Source organism: Cryptomeria japonica, chromosome 6, assembly GCF_030272615.1.
Source record: "Cryptomeria japonica chromosome 6, Sugi_1.0, whole genome shotgun sequence".
Classification (NCBI taxonomy): Eukaryota; Viridiplantae; Streptophyta; class Pinopsida; order Cupressales; family Cupressaceae; genus Cryptomeria; species Cryptomeria japonica.
Window position 1 is genome coordinate 434412992 of NC_081410.1, and position 14392 is coordinate 434427383.

At 31.4% G+C, this 14392-nt stretch overlaps 1 protein-coding gene and 2 non-coding genes across 3 annotated transcripts; 2 read left to right on the forward strand and 1 right to left on the reverse strand.

Annotated features, from left to right (window-relative positions):
• Positions 1 to 293: 293 nt before the first annotated feature.
• Positions 294 to 365, forward strand: TRNAW-CCA (transfer RNA tryptophan (anticodon CCA)). Its single transcript has one exon. It is a non-coding gene; the product is annotated as a tRNA-Trp (tRNA).
• Positions 366 to 672: 307 nt separating this feature from the next.
• Positions 673 to 745, reverse strand: TRNAA-AGC (transfer RNA alanine (anticodon AGC)). The gene has a single exon. It is a non-coding gene; the product is annotated as a tRNA-Ala (tRNA).
• A 10754-nt stretch (positions 746 to 11499) lies between these two features.
• Positions 11500 to 14184, forward strand: LOC131037566 (pentatricopeptide repeat-containing protein At4g02750). The gene has a single exon (XM_057969763.2). It carries the CDS (start codon positions 12002 to 12004, stop codon positions 14141 to 14143), a length of 2142 nt encoding a protein of 713 aa, XP_057825746.2. The 5' UTR covers positions 11500 to 12001; the 3' UTR covers positions 14144 to 14184.
• The last annotated feature ends 208 nt before the right edge of the window (positions 14185 to 14392 follow it).

A 14392-nucleotide genomic window follows, 5' to 3' on the forward strand; every position in this document is an offset into this window, starting at 1 on the left:
GAATCTTTAAAATTAATGTCATAAAATAAAATTTAAGACTATCAAACCTGCATTATAATCCATTGTTATAATTTTAATAATTTTTCACCTTAGCTTTAAAAAATTGTATTTTAAAACTCAATACTCCCTAATACTTGAACCATTTCAACTCCTTAGAAGAAAAGCTTCCACCGTCATCAATGAAAACCAAACTAAGTTTCGCATAAAACGTTTAGTATGTTATTATTGTAACTTTAAATGCAAAGAAGTTTATTAAAAATAAAAAACCGTGTTATTCAATATAACAATAGAAAGGATCTGTGGCGCAATGGTAGTGCGTCTGACTCCAGATCAGAAGGTTGCGTGTTCGATTCACGTCAGGTTCAATTCATTTTGTTTTCTCAAATCCATCATTCATGTCGATTTTTGTTTTGGAGAATTCATTTTTCATTTAAGATCACTTTTTCCGAATCCATCCTTCGACACTTTGGAGAATTCATTTTTCATTTAAGATCACTTTTTCCGAATCCATCCTTCATGTCGATTTTGTTTTGGAGAATACATTTTTCATTTAAAAGATCAACAACTCTTAAATTTCTGTTCCAGTCAAACCTCACAAGCGAAGGGAAAATTTCTATTTTATTTCAATAAAAAGAGATTTAAATTTTCCTTTAAAAACATATGCATGAGTAATGGAGATGCGGGGTATCGATCCCCGTACCTCTCGCATGCTAAGCGAGCGCTCTACCATCTGAGCTACATCCCCATTGCATAATACACTCTAGTACAACTTTAGACGTTTAAAATGAAACGAAAGGTGTAATTAAAAAAATATTGGATTAAAAGCATTTACCCGCAAGATTAAAATTTTATATTTTCATCACATTTTTGAGAAAAAAAGGCCATTTTTACGGTTTTGGGGGTTAGTTAAAATAGAAACAAGGAAATGGATTTAGTTTGGGGGATAATTTGGATGGTAAATTTTTTTATGAGTATTTGATGCAATTTTGAAATTATCTTTGAATTTAATAAGGATTAATATTATGGTTAGTAAGAGTAAATGTGGGTATGGATGTAAAGGTTTATATGTTTCTAGAGAATCTATCTTGTTTGAGTATATTTATTGTCTTTGACATTGACAACTCTTTCTCATTACTTATGTTTGATCTTAGCTTCTTGTTGGGTTGTTGGGTTGGAGCTTGTAGCCTTGCCCCTGAAGACCCTTAGGACTTGTTGTTAGGAGCTTCACTCCTTCGATTGTATGAATTAGCTAAATTAAAATGGAAAATACTTTGGTCTCATTGAATTTATTAAAAACACGCATTCAATAATATATTTTTCCTCCATTTTTTTAATAGAAAATATGTCACAATTAATAGATGAAAAGCTTAATTTGCATTTTGAAACCAATTTAAATGCAGTCATATACTTTTTCGATAAATATTTAAGTACGTATATACAAAAGATGCTAAAAAACATAGACACATATCTCTCATTAAAAACAATATTTTGAAATAATTATTATAAAAAAATATTTTTGTTTTACAAGCATAAATATCTTAAGTACATCCATTTGAAAGAAGATAATATAATTGTTTTATCATAGTGTGATTAATAAGATATAAGCTAGTATTAGTATAGTTTGACAATTAAATTGTGGTATTGTGATTATTGCAACCAAGGTTCAAACTTCATTGCAGTATTATTGTTGAATGTTTATGATAGGGATGAGGTCCTTGTTGTGACCTCACTAGTTCATAATTCTAGATAAAAAATATTTACCCCTTTCAAAAAATGGTAATTAATTAATAAAACATACAAAAAATTACTACATTTCTTAACAACCACAAAATATTAATTCCACTTCCAATAAATAACATCATTTTTTAAAATAACATTTTAAATGTTAATATCTTAAAAAAATGATAGAAATTTATAATAATATATTATCTATAAGGAGTACATAGTATTTTTGTTGTTACTACTCAAATATTAAATAATATTTTTTTAAATATAGATTTTAAATGAAAACAAAAATTTAATAGCTTTTGAAAAATCATATCTATTATTTTGCTTTTTATTTTTATATGCTTTAGTTCATATTATAGAAAAAATAAAAGCACTTGACCCCAAAAGTTAAGGCTAATTAAATAAATAAAGCTTAAATTATAGATATACTTAAAGAGTTGAGTATAATAATTTAAGCAAACAAGATGGTGTTAAAGAAGCATCATTGAAACTTGATATAATAACGAAAGTAATTGACATCTTTGTTATTAGTCAAGTGCTAAGATTAACTCAATCATAATGATTTTTTCTGTTATTTTTTAGATTAAACGTAGCGATAACCAAGGTGTTGACCCTTAAAGGGTTATCAGTTAAGGATCGACGCCTTGGTTATCGCTACGTTTAATATAAAAAACAACATAAAAAAATTATTATGATTTAGTTAATCTTAGAACTTGACTAATAACAAAGAAGTCAATTATTTTTTTCATTGTTTTTATGTTGTTACTACTTAGATATTAAATAATATTTTTTTAAAATATAGATTTTAAATGAAAACAAAAAGTTAATAGCTTTTCATAAATCATATCTATTATTCTGTTTTTTATTTGTTCTATGCTTTAGTTCATATTATACAAAAAAATAAAAACACTTGAACGCCAAAAATCTTAAGGCTAATTAAATAAATAAAGCTTAAATCATAGATATATTTAAAGAGTTGAGTATAATATTTAAAGAAAAATAAGATGGTGTTAAAGAAGCATCATTGAAACCTAATATAATAACAAAAAAAGTAATTCACTTCTTTGTTATGAGTCAAGTGCTAAGATTAACTCAATTATAATGATTTTTTTATGTTGTTACTACTGGAATAATAAATAATATTTTTTAAAATATAGATTATAAATGAAAACAAAAAATAATAGCTTTTCAAAAATCATATCTATTATTTTGCTTTTTATTTGTTCTATGCTCTAGTTCATATTATAAAAAAAATAAAAACACTTGAATGCCAAAAATCTTAAGGCTAATTAAATAAATACAACTTAAATCATAAATGTATTTAAAGAGTTGAGTATAATATTTTAAGAAAAACAAGATGGAGTCAAAGAAGCATCATTGGAACCTAAATAATAACAGAAAAAATAGTTGACTTCTTTGTTATCAGTCAAGTGCTAAGATTAACTCAATCATAATGAAGAGTAAATAGTTGAGGTGAATGTTGATGTAGACAAAGTAGTTGATATGTTGAGTTTGCAAGTGTTAGCAATGGATATGCATATGTGTTGTCTTGATTGGGTGCATTCTATGTTTTTAGCTCTCTAGTATCTTGATGATGGATCAATCTGATCTGAAATTTCAATGCAAAAAACTATTGCATAGTCTAATCCAGAAGTTGTGAGATACTTTAAGCTATGGATTGTGGAAATGTGATATCATTAATATAAAATTACTTAAGGTGATGTCTTTGAATACAATTCCTAGAAATATAATTTAATGTTTTTTATGCATATTAATGGATAATGATAATTTCTAGGATTTTTAGCCTTGGGATATCAACAATACAACTTTTTGAAACAAGAAGATTGAACTTGATATCTAGTCCATGTGATAGAATCACATGCACATCAAATCTAGGACAAGTAATGTTTTAATAATTAGACCAAGAATTATCTAAGTGGTATGACATAACTAAGTCTTGGATAAGGTTTTGCATCACCAAGTGCATCAAAACTACTAAAAGTGTGCAAATATCATGCATTAAATTCATCTACAAAAAGAGGCGTAAAATAAATGGAAAGAATCGTGAGGCAATAAAATTTTGTTCTCAATATTTTATTCCCATTTTGGTGTGTGTAAATTTAAATGAGTACACATGCCAAAGTAGAACTAAATAAAATAGCAATGATATAAATTTTGTGAAACTTTAGGAAATTGAATTAATGGAATAATTTGGTGCTCTCAATTTGTGAAAACTACACATGAATTGAAAAATGTTAATAATGTGTTCCCTCAAACTACAAAGGAGTGTGCATGAATCAATGAGAGGATAAAGAAAATATATTATTACAAAAATTAGAGCATAAAACAAAGTAGGATATGTAAATATAAAACTAAATGAAGAAAGACAACATGCTCAATACTTATGTATGTCATCAATGTGAATAAGACATATCTAGGTGAAATGATTCCCCTATATTTTTTTCCAATGAGGAAACATGAAGACATAAAACTTACATCAAGAAACAATACTTGATCCCTCAAGTACCATGATCAAGTGAAAAACATAAAAAGAACATGAGCATGACTTATAGAAAATATGTTTAACATGTAAAAAATTAAAGCAAGTGATATCAAATAGACACGGGTCTATTTTAATGAGGCCAAAAGATGTGTAACATAAATTATATCCTCTCCTGGTACTATCCTCTTTAATCTCTTGATTCATAAATGATGGTAACACATAGAAGTTAAGTGTTTCTCTATGATCAAAAGTAGTGTACAAATTTATCAATTATGATGTTTCTTTGAAATATGAATCTTAGATGTTTTGACTTGGCTTCTATTTCCTTGTTCTTTAGTTGATAATTGTTTGTGTATCTTTCATCCGTATTCTTCATGAATAATAACTTCATATAAGTTGATGGAACATGAAGATGTGTTATGTTAACAGTTAGAATTGTCATAAAAGCTAGCATATTCTTGATACACAAAATTGAATAAAACCTCACCATTTGTTTTGATTTGATTCATGTTAGGTGTGACACACCTACTAATGGAATTTTCATGTTTCCAATACTTCTCATGCGTGAATTATATAGGCATATCAAAACTTACATGCAAATATGAAAATTATAAAAGACACAATTCTTAACTTCAACTCGCTTGCTTCCTAAATAGATAACTTTTGATTTGTTAGTTTATAACTAGAACTTCTATATCCAAATGCTTTCCCATGAATGTGAGGGATGCTAATATATCTACTTAAATCTCTAGAAATAATTTGTGTTGGCCCAAGGTGACCTAACACCTAATCCTCTATAAAACGTATAGGTCAGGTCAATTGTAATGGTGTAGTTTCGAGAAGTAATAAAATATATGGTCCCATTTAAAGGTCTCCCTAGTCTCAATACTCCCTATAGTGTGTTGAACTTATGCCACAAGGTATGGAAGGATTCTACATGTGTCACTTGATGAATTTGTGCTTTCAGCTCTCTATTATGAGCTTCTATTCATGCTAGCTTTTTAGAAATCGATCCAAATGCCTTGAAACTTGATTATGGTGTGAACGTGTTGTCTTTAATGCTTTCTTATTTATTGTAGGACAAATTGGTGTAATTGCGTGAACTACATTAAGGTTTTGGGATGCTCCTGCATTAGACACCCATTGCCCAAGAAGTATTTCACTATCATACTAATAAACATTGATTGAGTGTCATGCAATTAATTCCTCTCTAATTAGTGAGTATGTAGTTGCCAGATTACTTAATATGGTATTTCTAATGTTATTTCTTGATGGTAGATGCCACTAGTTAGATCCAAGATTGTGGCAAGTACATCTTCACAAATTCTTCAAGCATCTAATTTGTTATAGGGATCATCATTTTAGTAAAAAAATGAGATTTAGATACTACATGATGAAAATGATAATGAGACACCATGAACAAAATTCAACTATAGTATTTGCTAAAAGAAGTCTTCAAGAAATGCCCATCACCATCAATAAGCTTGGTGAACATATGGATAGCATGCCCAACTCACATTTAGCAGATAGGATAATGTGTTTTGGAATAAATTTGAGAGGTACAAGATCATACTAGGCTAAATGCAAGTATGAATTATCTGACATTCTTCACCAAATTGGTACACCTATAATTTTCTTCACACTCAAAGCAGTAGATTTGCATTAGCCATATTTGCATGCATTGATGCTAGGAAGTCCACCTATTAATACATGATAAACTTAGCTATGGAAAAAATAAAATGTCAGTGGCCATCCACATATAGTTGCATATTACATGTAGCTAAGATATTTGACTTTCAAAAAAGAAATATTGGAAAAAGGCTTGAATGTTAAAGACTATCGGTCTACATATGAGTGGCAACATAGAAGATCATTATATGTACATGAATCTACATGGGTGCATGGTGCACCAAATATGAAAAATCTTGATTAGCCAATTATAAAAAGATTGCAAAGATATGTTTCCATCGGTTTGTTCATGAATGGAATCTCAATGATGATCCTTATCTACGAAGCATTCAAGTATGTTTAAATTTATAATAATTTATGTAATTAAAAATATTTTTAACTAGATAGTCATAATTATCAAAGCAATCACTAAATTTATATATCCATTTGTAGGCATGCCAAAATTTTGGCCTACATCCATGTCTTAAAAATACAAGAAAACTTGTTGAGATAGATTTTCGTCAAGACTATAAGGAGATTCTAAATATGGCACAAAGAAATATAATGTGTAAGGATGACACATGCCTTTAAAAAATAAGAAAAAAAAACTGTAGGTAAGAAATTACATAAATATGATAGCCTTTGTAAAATTTTATATAATACTTACTTAATTAACTATGTATTTTATTTACTTGAATTATAGGTATAATGCTCTGTGACTATTACATTTGGGAGAATCAAAATTGTATGAAGATATAAAAAATGGATAAAAAATTCCAACCAACAAGAGACGATGACAGATTGAACTCACATCATCATTTCATTCTCCAAATATGGAGATCAAATATTAATTGACAACATGTTCTCTCCAAACATGTTGTAATGAAGTATATCACAATGTATACAACAAAATTGGACATAATTTCTAAAATATATCACCAAATGATCATGAACATTGCAAACATTAGGGATTAGGAAACTTTTAACTATAATAATTATAGAAAGAGGCACTAGAGCTCAAGAAACATGCCACATGTTAGAATTTACTTTGGTAGAGAGTAGTAGGGCATTTGTAAATCTAAATGTATCCCATGAGGTTTTCAAACCTATATCTAACAACTATATACATATAACAATGAAAATAAAATAAAATGTTTTATTGATGCATATAAACCAAAGCTTTTTTGTACAGAAGTTGTCACACTGATTGATGTCGCTAGATCATGGATACATAATCATAGAAGAAAAAGAGAGAACAAATTGGAACATAAACAAAGAGCAACTACTGTCAAAGTATTTCTTAGATTTCTATCCATTCCTTCATGTGGCTCAAATAAGTGGATTAATATTGAAAATATTAGTAGTTCAAATATTGAAAATAATGAAACTGTTCAATAAAACACTACAAAACATGAATGTGAAATCATATCTAGATTACATTGCGGCCAAATTATACAAGTTTTTGAAATAGATATGTTGAGTGGAAGAGATATTGATATGAAAACTCCTTAGTCTATAATTAATATCAAAATGATCAATACATAATTAAAGCAATAAATTTTGTAAATAATATGGGAGATAGTGGACACCTCATACATGGTGGTATACCATAGGGTGAACTCACAAAGCTGGTTCCCACTTTTGCCAACAAAGGAAATTGGCCAAAGTGGAAAATTTTGTTTACGGGGGGTTCAAGCGAAGTGGGGGTGTTCAAACGGAATACCCTTTGGGGTTCGAGCGAAAAACCCACTTCGCTCGAACCCCATCTTTCGAGCGAAGCACCTTTAATGCCCGTTTATGTCATTTTTCAATTATAGCACGGGGGTTCGCTCGAAACCCCCTTCGTTCGAACCCCTTTTTTAACACTTCTATGAAGATTTCTACCTTTTTTTGCAGATTTTTGGCCTTAAAACCTTTGGTTGAAGGCTCAAATGGAATGATCTTGACAACCCAAAATGTAGTATTATAGTCCTCGAAGAAAGATTTCCAATGAACATAATTTTATTACATATTGAGTTTATTATGAACTTTTTTTTTTAATTTTACCAAATATAGGTTTTTCACCGAACATGAACTTCTGTGTTCAACGCATTGGGAAAAATAGGAAACTAATTCAAAAAAATTCTGAAAAATATCTAAGCCCTGGGTATCGATGTCTTCTTTCTAACAAAAAAACTAAAATTGAATTTCGATATATATAGAATAAGTTATGTGTTCAAACGTAAACCTATGTCTGAATTATGACTAGTCGGACTTCAAAACTTAATAAAATGAAAAATATTGAACATATCACTATCAAACCAACTGCAAGCCTTGAATATTGATGTTACAAACCAAAATTTGAAAGAATTGAGTTTTTATCATTTATAGAAAAAAAGTTATGCGTTTCGGGAGGCACATCACTCTTAAAAATGTAGTTTGTTGTAAAAAACTACTTTTCGAGGGAGATGGAAAAATTAAAAAAAAATCCTTCAAAAACATTTGAAGGATCTACAAATCACTAATTTACATCATCTTCAAATTCTTAATATTTTAAAAGTTATAGTTGTCGGAAGTTGAAGATTATTTTAAAATTGTTCATCTCAGTGTCAAAAGTGGCAAAAAAGTGGGAACCATTATTGTGAGTTCACCCCATAATATATTGATTATAGCATCATTAGTCATAAACAAGAGAAAGTTGTCAACACAAAATGTCACACTACAATATGAATCAAAATGGCTTACCTTTGTACACAATAATTCAAGGATTAACAAGAACAATGAAATTCTATTTGATTGGTGGTATCAACAAGAGCCTTCAAAATGCAAAATTATCAAATCATTCACCCACACCAACTAGAGTTGCAACATTCAATATCGGAGTTTCCATAATTCATTCCAAGTTGAAAATCCATATAAGAGATTACATTGAACTACAAGAAACAAGACTAGCAACTTTCTAAGAAGAAATAGGACATGTAAAAAATATACATATCAATGAAATGAGTTTCACTCAAGAGTTGTTAAAGAACATTGAGTCTCGACTATGTCAAGAATTCCCACAAAGTTTTCATCTAAGCTTTGGAGGTACATGTGTCATTACAAAAATAAAATAAAATGCTCATTTTATAATATTTGTCATTCCTATCTATTAATTTTTTTAATATGCACTTGATCTATGGTATTCAACAAATTCATCATCAATTTTTATTAGGATTTTTTATGATTTTGGTTGAATATCTTGATCAATTGCCATTAATTAATGATAAACTGGAACATAGGATAGTAACGTGCAAGTAAAGCTAATATGGAAAAATTACAAAACAATGGTAACCTTAGATAAAATATTTAGATAAGATAGAGAAGACATTCATAAAAAAAAAATGTCATCTACTGACAAATATAAGAGATACCAACCCTACAATTAATGAGTGGAAATTGCTAATGACAAGAACCAATTGCACCATCACATAAGAAAGTAATGAAGAGTTTAACAACAATGCTAATTTGTTCTCCACAAATGATAGGGTTCATAATCATAACATGATAAAATTATACTCTTTGAGAAATCCACTTGCACAAAGCATTGCATCAAAATCCTATAATATTTTGCTATGTCTTGTTTGTGGTTTGATTGGATAGCATATTTTTGTGTAAGGGTTTATGGGCCCCTTCAAAGCATGTTTTATCTACTCAAAATGAAAAATAAGGTTTCAAGGGCCCTTCGAAACTTATTTTACCCCTTTACCAAAAGTTATACATAGAGTTATAAAGATCTCCAAAAAATTTAAGCTATTGATCTTGTTATATGTTTAAGTATAGGTATGAGTATTAGATATATTGGTTTTCCTTTTTTGGTATTGAGTGCTATAGGGATTGAGTATGATTACAAAGCATATATTAAAAATATAAAAAAACATCCCAATAAACAAATTAAAAATATAAAACCTAGCCACAAAACACTATAGATAATTGATAATTCAAAGCTAGATGTCAAATGATAAATCATATTGGCTTTATGAAATTATATCATTTATTCAAAGTAGATTTACAATTGGTGATCAATGTACACATAGTGCCCTTTCAAATTTAAAATCAAGCATTGTATTGCTCTTCAGAGCATTAAAATCATTATTTGGTTTATTAGAATCACAAGAATCATTTGAGACACTCCTACTACTTGTGCCTTAGATGATTTGTAAGAGAATCTCACCTCTATTCATTGATGCCGCCTACCTAAAGTTGTGTAACGATGAAATATAATTTAGATTGCTTTAGTTCTACATCTCAATGCCTTATTGCTTCTCTATATGAACCTTGTTTTATAATAGGAAGTGTAACTTGGAAGTTACAAAACACTTTCTTATATTGTTAACTACTTACATTGTTGTTAACTTACCATTGCTAAACATTGTTATCTATTTCGCCAATCATTTGAGCCAAGCTAGCACATGTTTGTGTTGATTTGCATGCTATGTTACATTATATTTATAGACATTCATTTGTTCAATTTGAAATCATCTAGAAGGATGCCAGGATTATCTAGACAAATCATTGTGGAACATTCTTGTAGCATTATCAAAGCATTACATCTTAAGGCCATTACATGCTTGCTTTTCATCCTTGATTTTGGTTCATTACCACTGAATGAGTCTAAGTAAGGGCCTATCAAACGAGAATGTAATCCTCATGATTAAATATATTCCCTAAAGGTGTTTGTAAACATTGCCAATTCTTTACTGAACTCAAATATCAAAAGATGAAGGCCAACAAGTTCTAATAGTCATTTTTTTTTGTTAGTTCATTCCAATAGACATTAGTGTCATTCTATGCATTGAGTTCATTTCTACACCTAAAAATTCAATCTAACCAAATTATGAGAATGACCCAATCCATATCATTATTCTACTTTCTACAGATCTAAAAAATCATGGCTCCAAATTATAATCACAACCATATATAACTATCTAACAACTTGCAGAAATCAATTAATAGTTTCCATTTTCATTTTTTCCAAATTTCCTAAATTAATTAATTTGCATTGCTTTTTATATCCATAAAACCTAATTTTAATAAAAAAATTATTTTATTTCATTAAACAAGTATAAATAATTGTTTATATTCTTTCCTAGTGGTGGAAAATGCGTGCTCTTGAAAGAGAGGTCACTTGTTCAAATCTAACAAAGGATAATGTATGCCTTGTTTGTAACAACATAGTTAGGTGCCTCCCTTTCTTTCTTGTCATCTTTCTTTCTTTCTTTCCATGGATGGCAAGACAACTCTTAATTGGAATAGGTTGCACATTTTCAACTTTCTTTCTTTCTTTCCTTCTATGGATGACAAGATATATCTTAATCGCAATAGGTTGCACAATTTCACCTTTCATTCTTTCCATAGATGACAAGACAACTCTTAATTACAATAGGTTGCACATTTTCACCTTTCTTTCTTTCTTTCTTTCCATGAATGGCAAGATGGTTCTTGATCGCAATAAATTAAATTGTCGCAATAGGTTGCACATTTTCAAACAATTGCCAATCACATTCAAAATGATGGAGACAAAGATGCCATTACATTCCTACATCCCATAGAAGGCAAAACTGATAGATTCTCTCAATATTCAAATCTAACACACATATATATATACCTCGTTTGAAACACAATTAGGTGCCTCCCTTTCTTTCTTTCTTTCCATGGATGGAAAGACAGCTCTTAATCGCAATAGTTTGCACATTTTCAAGCAGTTGCGAGTTACATTCAAAATGATGCGAGACGAGGATGCCATTGCATCCCTACATCCCATGGAGCGCAAAGCAGACATGATCACTTCTCTCAGTATTCCTGGGATGAGGTTGAGCTGGGGAAACGATTCTAACAGTGGGTTTTTTACAAAACTGGATGGTTTATGACGAGTGAGCAATATTGTTGTTTGTTAGAGTTACGTTTTATCCCCACTCTAAATTGTTAAGCGCTATTACAGTTGAAACCCGTGGTATTGCGATCATCAACGCATCGTCTGAAATCCTAAAACGCTGTAAACAGCGTCTCTTGAAGGATAATGGAGATGGAATTTCCTGTAGATATATTTCTCTCTTGCAGGTTTCCATTGGAAAAATATCCTTAATGCACGTTATATCTACTCACGCTTACTCTAATCACATGGGTTTTGTACCGGATATGATTTTACACAACAGTCTTCTCAACATGTATGTTAAGTGCGGTAGACTGGATGATGCTCGCAAAGTGTTTGACAGAATGCCTGAACGAGATGTCTGCTCATGGACTGTCGTGATCTCAGGGTATGCAAAGCAGGGGCCTGCCGATGAGGCAATGATGTTGTTCCAGGACATGCAAGGAGAAAATCTTGAAGCCAATCAGTTTACTTTTGCCAGTCTTCTCTCTGCGTGCGCTAGCTCAGCATCTCTGGATCGTGGGATGGAAATCCATGAACACATACTTAGACAAGGTTTTCATTCTGACATTGTCTTGGCCACCGCGCTTATTGACATGTATACAAAGTGTGCAAGCATAGATAATGCACGCAAACTATTTGACAAAATAGATCAGCATGACAAGGTCTCCTGTAATGCCATGATTGCAGGGTATTCTCAGAATGGGCTTGTTGGTGAGGCATTCAAACTGTTTCACAAAATGCCACAGAGGGATGTGTTTTCCTGGACTTCTATGATTGCAGGATTTGCACTGAATGGATTTGTGGATGATGCACTGAAATTGTTTGACAAAATGCCTCAACGAACAGTTGTTTCATGGAATGCTATGATCGCAGGACTTGCACAGAATGGACAAGTTGATAAGGCCCTGCATTTGTTTGAACAAATGCCTAAAAGGGATGCATATTCATGGACAGCAATGATTGCCGGATATGCACAGAATGGGTTTGTTTGGGAAGCCTACAAACTATTTGAGGAAATGCCTCAGAGACAAATGGTCTCGTGGAACTCCATGCTATCTGGATTTGCACAAAATGGTCTCGTTGAGGAAGCCCTGAAACTTTTCCAGGAGATGCCTCAGCGAGACTTGGTGTCATGGAATGCAATGATTGCAGGATATGCACAAAATGGACATGGTGAGGAAACCCTGGAACTTTTTAAACAAATGGAATTGGCTGGAGTTAGGCCAGATTCAAAAACCTTTGTTGCCGTTCTTCCAGTGTGTGCGAATCTGGCAGCTCTAGGACAGGGTATGGAAATCCATGATAAAATTAAAAAAAGTGGATTGCAATCTGATATTTTAGTGACAAATGCACTGATAGACATGTATTCGAAATGTGGGAGTATAGAGAAGGCACGTAGGCTATTTGACAAAATGCATCAACCAGACGTCGTCTCCTGGACAGCTATGATTGCTGGATATGCTATGCATGGCTGTGTCAAGGAAGCCCTAAAACTCTTTGAAGAAATGAACCATACTAGAATAAGCCCAAATCATGTGACCTTGGTAAGTGTTTTATCTGCGTGCAGCCATGCAGGTCTAGTTGACGAGGGCTATCAATACTTTACTTCCATGAGTGACAATTATCATATTATTCCCACAATCGAGCACTATAGATGCATGGTTGATCTTCTTGGACGTGCTGGAAAACTAGATGAGGCCAAAAACTTTATCGATGAAATGCCAATAAAACCAGATGCTGCTGTGTGGAGTTGTTTGCTTGGTGCTTGCAGAATTCATAATAATATAGAACTAGGAAAATGGGTGGCAGAACATGTTTTGAAGTTGGAGCCTAATAATGCTGCTTCATATGTTCTTCTCTCAAACATGTATGCTGCTGCAGGCAGGTGGGGTGATGTTGAAAAGTTGAGAAAAAAGATGAAAGACAAAGACATTAAAAAGACACCAGGATGCAGTTGGATTGAGGTGGATAAAACGGTTCATACATTTCTTGTAGGAAATAGATCACATCCCCAATTTCAGAAAATTTATTCAGAGTTGCAGAGATTGTCTTTGGAGATTAAACTCGCAGGGTATGTTCCTGATACAAGGTTTGTGTTGAATGACGTTAAGGAGGAGGAGAAGGAACATATTCTTTGGAATCATAGTGAAAAGCTAGCAATTGCATTTGGATTATTAAACACGCCCCCTGGTACAACAATTAGAGTTATTAAGAACCTTCGAGTTTGTGGTGACTGCCATTCTGCAATCAAGTTCATCTCCAAGATTGTTTCAAGAGAGATAATCTTGAGGGATGTCAATCATTATCATCATTTTAAAGATGGTCGGTGCTCATGTGGGGACTATTGGTGATACAAAAGGTAGTGAGGAAATAAAGTTACTTTAATTTTCTACTTTTTAACTTATTTAGTAAAATTCCCTTTATGGTTGGGAACCTTCAAGGTAATGCAATTAAGGGGTTCTCTTCTATGAAAGTCATTTGAATTGTGCATCTGCTTTATCTGTTAGGGTATCTCTTCCATCAAAACCACATTGCCTCGTCCATTTAAGTATGTCAGCTGAGTGGTATCTTTTGTCAAAGTCAATTAAGGCATGCCTTGC